Source organism: Erpetoichthys calabaricus, chromosome 3 (assembly GCF_900747795.2).
Source record: "Erpetoichthys calabaricus chromosome 3, fErpCal1.3, whole genome shotgun sequence".
Classification (NCBI taxonomy): domain Eukaryota; kingdom Metazoa; phylum Chordata; class Cladistia; order Polypteriformes; family Polypteridae; genus Erpetoichthys; species Erpetoichthys calabaricus.
Genome location: NC_041396.2, coordinates 34,958,181 through 34,972,923, shown reverse-complemented (window position 1 = coordinate 34,972,923; position 14,743 = coordinate 34,958,181). Strand labels below are relative to the sequence as shown.

The window sequence follows — 14,743 nt, the reverse complement described above, 5'->3', positions numbered from 1 at the left end:
GGTGTTGTACCGTGTTCTCCATTATGAATGTAGTGACAAGTCAAGTAAAATGACCCCTTTTATTGGCTAACTAAAAAGATTACAATATACAAGCTTTCTAGGCCACTCGGGACCCTCCTATCTTGCCTGAAGAAGGGGTCTGAGTTGCCTCAAAAGCTTGCATATTGTAATCTTTTTTAGTTAGCCAATCAAAGGGGTCATTTTACTTGACTTGTCACTACATTTAAATACAAAAGAGAAAAGCGGACACCGGGAGTTCATTGAGTTCTTCTGGAAATTTTGGTAAAAGTGTCCCCAACACCCACCCCCAGTGACGGGTATCACGCTCAATTCGTTTTGACTTGAAAGTTTGTTTTTTTAATGAATGAACGAAAACTTTGTCATAATTACAAATGTCCCAATCAGTGAGGCCCTCTTGTGTGCCATACCTGGAAGTGTTAGACACCATCTTGTATGATAAAGCGAACGGGAATGTGCAGAATCTGTGCCCTGACTGAGAAGGAGCTGACGAGCTGCAAGACGGGGCCTTTGTGCTTTGGCGTGAATTCAAATAATTAAGTAGGAAATCAGCCGGTAGAAAGTGATCAGCTTTTGCAGAATGGCATCATTTTCTTCATATCATGTCCTTTATACTTTTATTTGTTGGTGTTGAACGAATTGGGAAGTTTTGTTTTGCATGCAGTTTCACAGACAATTTTGGATTTTGCAAAACACAAATTTCACTAAAGAGAGTTTATTTTTTTTTAGTTGAGGATTTAAGGGGTTTCCTTTAAATGGTTGTGATTGCCGAGACTGTTGTAATTTACAAAGTGGAGGTTGCACTACCGGAACATGTACAGCGGTTCAACAAAATACTGTATCTATTGTACGTGTGAGTGTTTCTGTCACTTGAGATCTTTATTTGCATACTTAAAAACAGGCAGAGGCGTGCAGAACTACGCCTGGGAAACACTTCCAGACGGGACAGGAGATCCTTCGTCTTGAGACAATGGCATGAATTGCACTGGAAACAAAATTCTCTTTGCATTCCAAACTCTACTGAGAAGCCAAACATGCTGTTGCTCATCATTATTTCTATGTTTTAGGGTCATTGTTGTCCCGTGTACAGAGTACCGTGAATTTCTTGATTGCACGTGCTAACCAACATTGAACACCTTCAACGCCATTCTCCACTAGCAGGACCAGCGAATATCAGCACCCTGCCTTGGGACTTCTGTCTGCAGTCGTGGCGTACGTCTCTGTGAAAACCTCAGAGCACTGCAGTGAAATGTTTAAATGCAGCAGCAGCAGCAAAACTTGTACGCTCGGTTGACAATCTTAGGCACTAACTCCTGCGGCATTGCAGTTCTTTATATGCTGTTTTACTGTGACCACTTTGTAATCCTTCTGACCTGCTACCTTTACTCCCTTAGGGTACACTGCAGAAGTTTGTGGACGACCTCTTCGAGACGCTCTTCAGCACCGTCCACCGAGGGAGTGCCCTGCCTCTCGCTATCAAGTACATGTTTGACTTCCTGGATGAGCAAGCAGACAAACACGGCATCTACGACACCGACGTGCGGCACACTTGGAAAAGCAACTGGTGAGAAGACAGCCCGAAATTGTTCAATTTGGTGCCACTGTCTAGGCCTACAGAAGTCTTAATATGTCTGTGTTTGTGTATATAAGAGTTGGGGGAAACACATTTGTTAAGTATGGCTTTCTGCTCGGGAGGTGACCTGAGCGCACCATGGTACCCATGTAGCCACAGCGCCAGTGCCAGTGCCAGCATCTCCAAACTAGCGACCTTCTAATGTGCCTCAGCTTTCCTCCGCACACCTGATGGTGTTACAGTTTTTCTCAATTGCTTTGGTGCATTTCTCAGATCAGAATTGAAACTCTCAAAGCTCCTTGTTCAAACTCCATATCTGCTTATTAGTTGTGCAGATCACAACTGCAAATTCCCATTGGTTTGAGCAAATAGCAAGTGCTTTGTACATCCATGCAACTGATTGTGTACCGTTGTCTGCTGTTTTTGACATTCTTATTTGCTTTTGTCATCTCAGTCAAAATGCGTTACGCTTGTTCTCTGTTAATAAGTCCATCCACTCAAAACATCTACCCATTAGTTCATCGCTTTAGTCGTTCTGTGTAAAAATGATGTCATAATCTGTCTAGCATGTTTATTTATGTATTTGGTATTCTGAAATGTAGCACAGTACTGAGTAATTGGTCTCCGGTGACTCTTAACCTATAGTCATGAGGCATGAGCTGAACCAGCGCTCAGCCAGGTCTCTACAGTTGTGCAGAGGTGAATTCCATGAACCTTCAATTTACAGTAGCATATACATATATATATATATATTGTGGCAAAGGTGCTATATAGGCATCGACTGACAACAGAGGCACGTATAAAAATAAACAAAAAGGTTTTTATTTTTTCTTCACGCGTGGGGCACGTCTTCCCCATGTCCCACAGGCCCTACACAGTCCCAAAAGTACACCAAAAGAAAGTCACCACAGCACACTCATCTTCCTCCTCCCGACTCTGGCGCCCCGAGTGCTGACTGTCAGCTCCTCTTATAGCCCACCCAGAAGTGCTGCAGGTTGACCCACTTTTGGCAGCACCTCCAGGTGTGGCTGCGTACCCCCCAGACGGGCTTGTTAGGCTGTGCAGCTCCCCCTGGAGGAGGAATGAGCTCCGGTGTTCCAAAATATTGGCTCCGATGCAACCCAGGGGAGCTGCCACCAAGTGTGCCGGGAGGGGGGGACATAGTGTGCATCCCATGGCTGCTCCCCCAGATCCAGTGTCCTGACCGGGCATGGGTCCTGGCCATCTGCCACAATGTATATATATCTACTGTATATATTACTGTATATGCCCTCACTACTACGCTCTATGGAGTGTTTCCTCTGTTCATTTGCACGTTTCCTTTATGCAGTTTGTTGCTGTAAAAGGCATTCTTTTCTTTATAACTATGTTACTGTAACAAATGTCTGTACAATACAGTAAAGAACAGTAAAAAAAGATTGTATCATATCCAGTCTCTGGCAATCAACCCCTCAGTACTGTTTGTACTTACCAAAACAATTTCTACTACGTTTTACTGTAGCATTGAAACTGAAGACATTGAAAAAATGTTACAGTCGTTTGTCCAATTTCAAACAATATTCTAAAAATCCTACTTACGGTATATCCAGTCTCTTGCAATCAATCCCTGAACAGTAAACACAGTAATCTGAAACTTGGTAGTATAGAGATTGTTATACCACGCATAAAATATGTTGCCTTATGGATTTTCAGACAGTATTACAAAAATCCTCCTCAAATTTTTCAGTACAGATCAAACAATATTGAAAACCTGCTCACGTATTTTGCCCATCATAGGCAAGGATTTGCCATTCTGATGCCACTGACAGCTTCACTGACACAAACATTTGCTTTTGGGGCATAAACTGAGCATTGTGAGCAAGTTACTTGCTTTTGCAGGTAATGCACTCTGTTGTTTGCACATATTGTTGTGAGACACACACGTACTGTTGTGCGAACGTAAATTATGTTTCAAGAAATGCACCAAAGCGATTGTAATAGAGAAAGGCCTCAGCAGGACAAACATCTTGATGGCCTCGGCAGGTAAAGGAGCGCAGACCAACACAACCCATCCTAAATGAACTACTTGGCCAAACGTGGAGCTGGCTGATTCCCCCAGTTCTCCATGTCTTGTTATCTGTAAGGCTGGGGCGGGACGGGGGGTCCAGTTTAGCCAATAGCTAGCCAATAAAATGGAGAGCTCTAACTTCTCTTGCCATCAGATGAGGCTGTCTTTCCTGCCCCTTGCTTTGTATCCGCACACCCAGTCTTTCCGGATGACAATCTCTGGACGTCATGTTGGGTTTATGCACAGCCTCAGGATCTTCACCTGTTTAATGGATGAAGCTCAGTGTGCTCTCCAGGTCCCCTTTATCTGAATGTTTACCATGCGATAGGACATTTACCTTCTTCTGTTAGTGGACATCTGAAATTTGCCACAGCAAAGTGTTGTGCTTGTTTCAGTTGAAAATGTAATGTCATTTGCTCTCTTTGTACCCCCATCCAGTCTGCCACTAAGGTTTTGGGTGAATGTAATCAAGAATCCACAGTTTGTCTTTGACATCCACAAGAGCAGCATTACGGACGCCTGTCTGTCAGTGGTGGCCCAAACATTCATGGACTCCTGCTCTACGTCTGAGCACCGCCTTGGGAAAGACTCGCCGTCCAACAAGCTGCTGTATGCCAAGGATATCCCCAACTACAAGAGCTGGGTGGAGAGGTGAGTCCAACTGCAGGGAAGAGCTCAACTTTCTGGGCATGGGAGACATGTTTAAGAACCGGTGTGCAAGCCATCTCATAGAAATACCCAACACCCTTGGCAAGGCTTGCAAAGTCTATTGACTTTGTCATCTTGGACATGGTGGTTCATCATTTGTTGCCTTTAACCCTTGGAACACCCTTAAACCTTCATGTGCCCTCCTGGTGTTTCATTTAAGAGGATCCAACCTTTCTCCATTGCAGATCACACAACTCCGAGCCCTAACCAGGTGAGGAGCAGCATTTCAATTACATTTTTCAAAAAAGTAACGAAATCGCTGACTACCCGGCAAAGCTGTAATTAGATTTTCAATTTATCTCTTCTCTCGAGAACTTTTTTTTTCCCATCTCTGCAGCATGATTTGCAGAAAGAAATATGCTGCAGACACCTGGAGTGATCGAAAAGAGAGAGGCATTAAGAAGCACTTGCAGAATTAAAGGAATCATTACAAGGGCCCAGGTGAAAGTTTATTAAAAGAAAGAAAATGCAACACAGCAAATTAAGTAAGCAGCCCCCACCCACACGTGCCACTCACTGTTTAGTCCCCAAAATGTCACCAGCTGAGTGCTGGCTTCAATAAAAGCTCCGTCATTGCACTTTCTGCTTGTGCCGGATAATAAAAATCAATGAGGCGTTGGGGACTGCAGGTCAAGAATAAGAGCAAGTAGGCTTGGAAGACCTGAGGTGTCACCCTCATGGTGGAAAGTTAACTATTAGTCTCGTCTGGGGCCTTCTACTCTACCCTTATGGTGTAGGCCCACCATGGCAACTGTCCTGGGGGCGCAAGGGGAGGACAAATAAAGATCTATCTATCTATCTATCTGTTATATAGTGCCTTTCATATCTATCTATCTATCTATCTATCTATCTATCTATCTATCTATCTATCTATACTGCCTTTCACATATCTATCTATCTATTTATTATATAGTGCCTTTCATATCTATCTATCTATCTATTATATAGTGCCTTTCATATCTATCTATCTATCTATCATATAGTGCCTTTCATATCTATCTATCTATCTGTTATATAGTGCCTTTCATATCTATCTATCTATCATATAGTGCCTTTCATATCTATCTATCTATCTATATATTATATAGTGCCTTTCACATATCTATCTATCATATAGTGCCTTTCATATCTATCTATCTATATATTATATAGTGCCTTTCACATATCTATCTACCTATCTATCTATCTATCTATCTATCTATCTATGTATCTATGTTATATAGTGCCTTTCATATCTATCTATCATCTGTCTATCTGTTATATAGTGCCTTTCATATCTATCTATCTATCTATCTATCTATCTATCTGTTATATAGTGCCTTTCATATCTATCTATCTATCTATCTATCTATGTATCTATGTTATATAGTGCCTTTCATATCTATCTATCTATCTATCTATCTGTTATATAGTGCCTTTCATATCTATCTATCTATCTATCTATCTATCTGTTATATAGTGCCTTTCATATCTATCTATCTATCTATCTGTCTATCTATCTATCTATCTATCTATCTATGTATCTATGTTATATAGTGCCTTTCATATCTATCTATCTATCTATCTATCTATCTATCTATCTATCTATCTATCTATCTATGTTATATAGTGCCTTTCATATCTATCTATCTATCTATCTATCTATCTATCTATCTATCTATCTATCATCTATCTGTTATATAGTGCCTTTCATATCTATCTATCTATCTATCTATCTATCTATCATCTATCTGTTATATAGTGCCTTTCATATCTATCTATCTATCTATCTGTTATATAGTGCCTTTCATATCTATCTATCTATCTATCTATCTATCTATCTATCTATCTATCTATCTATCTATCTATCTATCATGTCGTCAGTTGACTTTCTTTCTATTGCAGGTACTATGCTGATATTGCCAGGCTGCCAGCCATCAGCGACCAAGACATGAACGCCTACCTCGCAGAACAAGCGCGTCTCCACTCCTCGGAGTTCAACATGCTGAGTGCGCTGAACGAGATTTATTCTTATGTCAGCAAGTACAGTGAAGAGGTGAGTATTCCTTGAGGACGTGCACTTGGCCAGCCTGTGCTGACCTCTATGGCCCTGTGCCATTTAGGAAAAATCCATCCAACCCATTGCAGCTGTCGGCACATTGGGGGAGAACGCTGGAAAGTCAAGTGTTAGTCTTGTCGGGGCTTTCCACTTTTCCCCCAGAAAGAGGACCTTGTTTCTCATGAGTAACAAGTGTCCCCCTTTATTCTGTACAAACAGTCCTCTCTCTTGCCTTGCCCCTCACGTCATGTTCAGCTCAGATTTGACCCGTTTTTTTGTTTGAAATCTCTAAGAGCGCCTTAGTTAGGATGTGACTGTTGTGACTCTTTGGCACTCTGTGCATTTCCCCAAATATGCAAAAAGTAATAAAGATAAGCATCCCCTAATTTGTACGGCTTTTGTGTATGTTGCCATGTCTTTGGGGTCAGTTTTGCCCCACCATTGCCTTCATCTCGAGGGTTTGTTTGCTCACCACCCCTAAAAGTCGTATTTTCTGCTCAGTCAAGTGTCCTAACTTTAGTTTCCAAATGTCACATTTTTGTTGCGGTGCTCCAAGTTTTGACCTTCCTTGTTCACAACCCATAAAAACCAAACATCATAAATGACATCTGCTGTAAACGTTTGGGTCATCGGCACTGCAGGTTAAGATGAAGGTCAGTGGGAGTAGGGAGTGTCAGAATTGGGTCCAACCTCGAGTCCGCACTTGAAGATGACGTGAGGGTCCGCAGCCCCCGATTTTGGATTGACAGGTCCAACGTGCCAACTAACAGAAGCCTGCCCCACAGTGAACCTCTCATGTGTCTCCCCCTGTTTCAAAAAGGGGCACACACACACACACACACACGTTAAGGGGGTCAGCACGACGTCCCTGGGTGGTCTGTCCGCTGTGTAAATGTCTTGAACTCCACTCACAGCTCGCATGAAGTCCTTCTCTCCAGACACACCAACACTATGCCGTCTGCCAAGGTAAAGGCCACCTCACATGCCTACAGGAGCTACGAGTTGCCTGTGTGCCAGCTGATGCCATGCTTGATAGGTTGAAATGCTTGGATTTTAATCTGTGTGTTTCTCCCGCACAGATAACAGCGGCTCTGGAGTTGGACGAACAGGCACGACGGCAGCGGCTGGCGTATAAAGTGGAGCAGCTCATCGGTGCCATGTCAGTGGAGAGCTGAGGACAAATTAGGGGGGCAAGAAAGAGAAAAAGCGAAACGAAAACCCCTGAAACACAAAGAAACCAAATCATCCAAAAACGGACAAATGCCAGAGAGTTTTGGAGAAGAGGACAGCAGCTTGTCGAAGCTGCGCCAGGCAGGCTGCCACTTTGGAGACCCCCACCCCCCCACCCCACCCCGTATCTGGACCCGAGGAGAGGGGGAGATGAACCCAATGAAAGCGGCGCCTGCCTTGCCGGAAACGTTGCATGGGAATCAAGACGTGTATATTCTTGAAGCCGAGTGTAGTGGATTAGCTTGCATTTTGATTTTTGATTTTCGGTGTGTCGGAGCGGGTGCACTCACTTCTTTCCCACTCTTCCCAGTTAATTGAAGCGGCTGGCTGCCCACTGGTGAACTAAGCAGCAGCCTGCCGTGAAGGCGGTGGTCCGCTCGCACAACTTTGCACATGAAGCTGTTTTCTCATCCAAGGAATGGACCGCCATATCAGACGGCGCACCGAGGACTGTAAGCGGACCCCTGGTTTTGTTTTATGCGTGACTTGCGTGTGTAGAGACGTTCAAATTTAAAGAGAGCACTTGGTTTTTTTTTACTAAGGTCCTAGAGGAAGAGGCATCTTGCCCCGTCTCCTTACCTTCATGGGGGCTTTTCTGCAAAACCCCAGTGCCACCTGCTCAGCCCTCATCGGGGGGCTCCGATGTTCAGAGTCACTTGGCACTTAAAATGTGACAAATACCTGCAGACACAGCTGAATAAATGGAAAGAAGAATTCAGGCCAACCGGGGGGAGGCGAAGGAGCAGCCATGGGGGCTTCTGCCGGTTTTGGAGGTCCCTGCTGCTCCACCCACCCCTCTCCCTTCTCTTCCTGTGCATGATACCCACGTCCCATTCCCCCCGAAAGGACTCTGCCAGTTTGTGGCGCGCTTGCCACGGACGTGTCTGAACCAGAGCGAGGTACCAACGTGGCAAAGGCTGCTGGGAGAATCCCTCAAAAGAGGCGCAAGGAGCTCCGGGGGGCAGTCGAGGAGAAGAGAAGATGGCACACAGTGTTCGACCTTCAGTGTTTACACCAAATGATACTTGAAGAAGTCCTTTTATTTAATGTTATTTATTTATGTCTATTTATGATGAGCGGCTGCTTGGCGGCGGCCCCCCGTGTGGGTCGAGTCGTGTCGCGCCTGGCACACTTGCACGCTTGTTCCCTTTGCACCCGCACGTGCATTTCGTTGAGATTCCTTCTGCTTTTCTAACCATCAAAGTCTCGCTCCAAAAATGAAAGAAGAAGGTCGATATGGCCTCGTACCTTACAGGCACTGCTTGCAGGGGCACAAAACGGGCACCGCTTGAAGACGCCATTGGCCTCGGTGTCCTGCTTGTGCTTTGAAGCAGAACTTTGATCTGTGAGTGATGTGCGGCACAGCGTGTGATCAGGAGAAGCAAAAAGGGGTGATCAGGGTGGACGTGGCATCGCTGGCTGCCAGGGCAGGCCCTCACATGGTGCTGTCCGGGGTTCACGTTAAGTGTGTCTGCCACCTGCCTGGGCTGGGCAAACGGTACCCTCCTGATGCCCACCTGCTTGCCCTCATAGAGGAAAAGATTTCAAGCCAAAAATGATCTGATAAACAGGGAACAAGCCGAGGGCAGGACCACCGGAGCTGAGGTGCAAGTGAGCACAGCGGAGAGCGACGCCGCCTGTCCGGCCCCCCGAGTCCGCCACCCCCCCGCCCGCTCTTTTCTTGTGTTTTTAACTTGATATTTTTTATTTTCTTTCTCTTTTGTCTTGACCTCAACAAAGAAAAAAAAACGCAAACACTGGGGCTGCTGGCTGGCGCTTGTGCTTTGTTGAGGGGTCTTACGTTTGTTTGTTTGTTTGTTTGTTTTTACCCCCCCCCCAAACTCTCGTCACACGCTGACCACCTTTGGCTGCGAGGCCATCCAGCTTTGTTTGGCGTGTCCATGCCACGCTTTAAACTGGGCGCGCTGGCATCCTCCTTCACCTCAGAAGATGCCCGGGCCGTAAACCCACAGCTGCCCGTGGACCACCCGGCTGGATGCCAGTTTCCTCGCCGTCCATTTTCAGCACTGGCACTCTCCCTTGTCGTCCTCAACGAATGCAAACGGAATAAAAGTGTACAGAAAAAAAAAGAAAGAAGAAGAATAAATCCCTGCAATGGCCGTCTGTTCATGTTGTTTTATAAAGGTGTCGTGAAAACTGTAAGAAAAGGTAAAGTATTTAAAAACACAAAAGACTTCAACTCCAAAAAACACACGTTGTCGTTTATTAGAGGCTTTTTGGTTACCATAATATATTATCGTGTACCTAGTGTAAATATGAAGCACTCCTATTTTGCAAGCCAAGGACTCACTTTGTACTGTTGTTATATATAAATAAACTTTACTGTTTCAAAGACGGGCTGTGAGCACCCAGCTTCTTCGTCGCTCCGCTCCTCCTCATCACACGTCGTGTCTTCATTGGACCGCCTCACGTCTGCTCAGCTTCAGGGGGGTCTGCAGGGCAGTGGGGTGCCACCCATTTGGCAAGTCAGCCCACAACTGCCACCAGGGGGCTCACTTAAAAATGAAGAGGAGCCAGGTCTGTCTGTTCATCTGCGCATGTCACTCGCTGCCATTAGGGGGCACCGTGAGGGCAGTCGGTCAAATGAGCAGACGCCTGGCAGTCCTCTTGGAAAGGACTCCCTGCCACCAGGTGGCACTGTGAGAGGAGCTCAGACTGGTCAGTCTTGGGGGGGCACACTGTGAGCTGAGCCTATCAAATGAGAGGACACCACCCTACCGCTCTTGGAAAGGAAAAAAAAAAATGGCCAGTCTGGAACAGCAGGCCTGTCCTGTCCTCTAGCCACACTGCGTACTGGCACCAGGTGGCACTGTGAGCTGAGCCTGACAGAGCAACTCAAACTGGGCAGTCTTGTCAATTGACACTCCGTACTGCCAGTTGGGGGGGGGGCACTACGAGCTGAGCCTGCAGCAGGACTGTGCCATGCTTTATACTGCCAACACAGGAAAGGCAGCTGGCGCTGGTTAGTCCAGAAGAGATTCAGCCTGCTCTGTCAGCTTCTTTACCACTAGGGGGCACTCAACTTTTTCAATGACCGCACCCTCTCCATGCCCTTTTCATTAGCAACCTGGAGCGAGAAGTGCACTCTTCTCACTTAACAGTGCCCGTTATTACTCCCTGCCACAGCTGGCACTGTGATGTCAGATCCTACAGCAACACTGCAGCCTTCAGCTCTACCTGCATAGCCAAGGGCACAAGCAGGTGGCCTCGGTCAGTTAATCAGACCGCATCACTCATTGCCTCGGGTTGGGTTTGTGGCACACTGAAAGAGAGAGCGAGGTTGGCAGCATGATCTGATAGCGTAGCCCACCACACAACAAAGCACCCGAGTGCAGCAGGTGACCAGCCTGCCAAATGACAGAGGAGCCGTGACAGCCCGGCACAGCAAGCCTTCTCCATCCGCTGACATCGACGATATCAATCTGTGCCACTAGGAGGCAGAGGTGGCCGTGCACGCTAGTCAGTTAGTTAATAATGCAGGTGGCACTGTGAGGTCAGCTTGAGCATTGGCACTGCCACCTTTAACATTACTTACATAGGAAAGAGAACACTGACCATATCACTCACTGCCACCAGGGGGCACTGGGACATCTGCCAGTCATGTGACAGCAGAGCCCTCTACACTTGTAGAGCCGTGGTTTGATGTGGCACATGTACCCTTGAGAGACCACCCAAGTCCATCCACTACACAGGCCTCCCTGCCAGGTAAGGGTACGGGTTATCCCATCCAGGATGTCGGCCCACCCCTGCCATTTGCCACAATTAACATTTAAATTAATTCAATTCTGAAAATGTAAAATTGACAAAAGAAATCCAAAAACAGAAAGAACTTAAAATGAATCCTAAGGACCAAAACTGCAAATTCAAAGGCGCCTGTGAAATAAGATGAGCATTCAAAAGCACAACTGGTCAAAGACCACCACAAAGCAGGCCAAGAAGGAGCTGAAGAGCACCCAAAGGCAGCAAAGTCTACAGGGGGGGGGCTGGGGGGGGCTGTGGAAGAAGACGACTCCATCAGCTGATCCAGGGACCACACTCTGGGGGGGAAGGGACAAGGGATAAATGACAAAAAAAAATTAAAATGACAGTAAAACAGAGCAGCCCTGAGTCCTGACTATACCACTCCCGGCCACCAGGTGGCTCTCCACTGAAAGAACTCTAACTGGGCATCTTACCAGTGACCACCAGGTGGCGCTTTCAGCTCTGCCCATGGCATGGCAGTGCAGTCTCGGCCTTCCCTGTCAGTTTACGCCATCCATATGACTGTACGGGCAGTGGGTGGCACTGCCCACAGAATGGCATCACTGTGTTGAGTGTCTCATGACCCTGCGTCTTTGGACCAAACTCACAGAGAAAAAGTTAGCTGTTGGCGCAAGAAGAAGCAGCTTCATGTTTTCAGTATGAACAGCACGCAGCATTTATCACTTAATTGTGGTTTGGAAAAATCAAATGTTTAGCATGTGAGGATTTCTTAATGTAACAAGTGTCATGGTGGCATAAGAGAGCGTGAAATACAAAAGAACTGGCGTATGGCCGTCGGAGCCTGTGCTGCTTGTGAATTCCAGTAACCCTGTGCCCCGCGCCAGTAAGCCGAGCTGAAAATTAAAGAGCCAGTCTGAACAGTTCATCAGATCACTGCCACGCAGCAAAAATGGGCATCAGTGCCCACCCACTTCAGATATTACCAGCCCTAGTGTTGTGGGACACGGAATCTTCTGGAAGAGGAGAATTGTGAAAAAGTGGTGGCTTTCCAAAGAAGTGGTGCAGCACTGCATGTCGTCCTGATCGGGGGTCTTCCACTCACTGCTCCTTTTTTGGAGCCCCCTGACTTGTGCCAGGGCACGTTGGTCTGATGATAATGCAGACAGGCTCACACTCCTCTGAACCAGGAAGGACTGGCAGACTGTGCCGTGTGATGCACTGACATGTTCTTCCTCATCGTTAAAAAGGAATAAAACAAAGAATAATAGGCAAGGGGGCACAATGCTGACATGGATAAGGCACAGAGGGCAAGGGTTAGGGGGGAGGAAGGGCACCAATGGGGTGGCAAGGACTAAAACCGCCCCATGTGAGGACTTAAAAGGGCCACAGCTGGCAGAGAAAGCTAGAGTAGCAGTACCAGTCTCAGGCACTAGAGGGCAGGCTTCTCATGGCTTGAAGGAGACAACGGTGGGCTCCACAGGACGTTGAGCTTTCTGGAGTTTCCACCATTTTTAGCCCTTCGACCCAAGAGCCCCTCATTTTTATGGCATTACACCCTTATGATAAAAAGTAAACCAATGAGCGCCCGTCAGTAAAAAAAAATATGCCAGTCACATCAACTGGCACCCGGGGTCACCCCCTTAATGGGGTGCGAGGGGTCTGGGTGTTGGTAATGTAGGTATGTGGAGTGCCCTGTAGGTTCTTTTGAGGTTGCTGATCACAAATATGTTCATATTTTTGATATTTGATTCTTCACCGGTGGTCTTAGCCCTCTAAGAGACACTGCCAGAAGGTGGCAAATAACAAACATCAAACCTAAGCAGGTGGGCTATCGTGTTAGACTACGTCAAGGTTATTCTATATAGTGCCTTACATATTAGGACAGGGTGTGCCCCTCTCGTCCACACATCTTACACTTTGAGCCGGTGACTTAGTTCTAAGTCTGGTATCTAAGGGGTTTTTATGCCACAGGTGATTTTACTATGCCAGTCTTGCCAGTCTCGTGTGGACTGTTGTGGCACATTATCCTCAAACAATAAATATAGCGCCTTTCACGTTGGGAAGCAATAAACTGCAGTCTCTGTGTCCGCTCGTCCAGTGCTCAAGTATTATGACGTGGTGTGGTGCCCACCTTGATATGCACCCTGAGGGCACAGTACCCCATCCCTTTGTCTGTATCTGAACTGGCATCCCATGCCAGTCGGCTCCCACCTTGTGCCTGAGCAGCACCAGCATGGCAGGAGGACAAGCGCCAGCCCGTCTCCCTGAGCAGCTAGAGATGGCGTCCTCTGCCCGCTGCCAGTGCCAGTTAATTAGCCGGGCGGATGTGCCGCCACTTCACTGTGCTGAGTGAAGCGATTTGAGGAGCGACGAGTATAAATCATCCGGTAGCACCAGCCGGGTGGGCTTACATAGCAAATGTAAAATAAATAAATAAATAAATAAAAGCCTACAGAAAATGGCGCACTGCCCTTACGAAAATGGAGAAAGTCTTTATCTCTCGGCATAATCAATATTTAAAGAAGCGGACTTGTAATGGCCGGCTATAAATATTTCAAATTCTGTTCCCCTCGAGCCTTGTGCTGTGCCAAATAAAAGGCTTGCTGGACGCCTGCCATTCAGACCTCCTCATTCTTTACTTTGGTCCTTTGCCTCATTCGTGTAACCTGTCAGGCGCCAAGCAGGACCCCAGCTTTGTCTGCGTCCAATTCATGATGTGGTCGTGTCGGGCACAGCGTGGGCACCCCCCACAGACTGTGGAACGGGCACCCCCTCACAATTAGGCCCATCTGACTTGTTGGCAGCCACGAATGTCAATTGAGACACAACATGTCACCGTGGCCTGCGTGTGCCCCCCACAGGCCCAAAGGTAATCCTTCTTCGGCCCTACACAGTAGTGTGCTGCCCGCCGGTTTACTATTACGTCGTAGCGCCCGCTGCTCCTTTAGAAAGGTTAGATTTTACACCGACGGCAACTTTTACGCTGCGTCAGTCTGGGAGGAAAAATATTTGATCGGCTTGGCTGGGGGAAACGGCAAGAGACACACAGAAACTTCTAGAAAGAGGCGCAGACACTGGGGGCTTATTGTAGCCACACGTTACAAAAGGACTAAAGCCCACTGCCGGACCCCAAACACCACAACCACTCACCTGTGCTGAACGGCAACTTTTGAAATGGGACCCTCCAAACTTGGGCAACGTCTGACAGGAAGCTGGAAAAGATGGCGGCCGGAGTGCGGGGAGAGAGAAAGAAAGAAAGAAAGAAAGAAAGAAAGAAAGAAAGAAAGAAAGAAAGAAAGAAAGAAAGAAAGAAAGAAAGAAAGAAAGAAAGAAAGAAAGTGAGCTCCGTTTATTCAGTGGCCGTCTCCACAGGGCCGTCTTAACGCATGGGGACGCTGGGCAGTTG

At 46.8% G+C, this 14,743-nt stretch overlaps 1 protein-coding gene across 1 annotated transcript in view; it reads left to right on the top strand.

Annotated features, from left to right (window-relative positions):
- Positions 1-9,969, top strand: part of plxna2 (plexin A2) — a 378,156-nt gene extending 368,187 nt beyond the window's left edge. The window contains 4 exon segments of the mRNA XM_051924812.1: positions 1,413-1,582; positions 4,077-4,289; positions 6,231-6,381; positions 7,464-9,969. Of these exon segments, the coding sequence (XP_051780772.1) occupies positions 1,413-1,582; positions 4,077-4,289; positions 6,231-6,381; positions 7,464-7,559 (630 nt within the window). The 3' untranslated portion in view covers positions 7,560-9,969.
- The last annotated feature ends 4,774 nt before the right edge of the window (positions 9,970-14,743 follow it).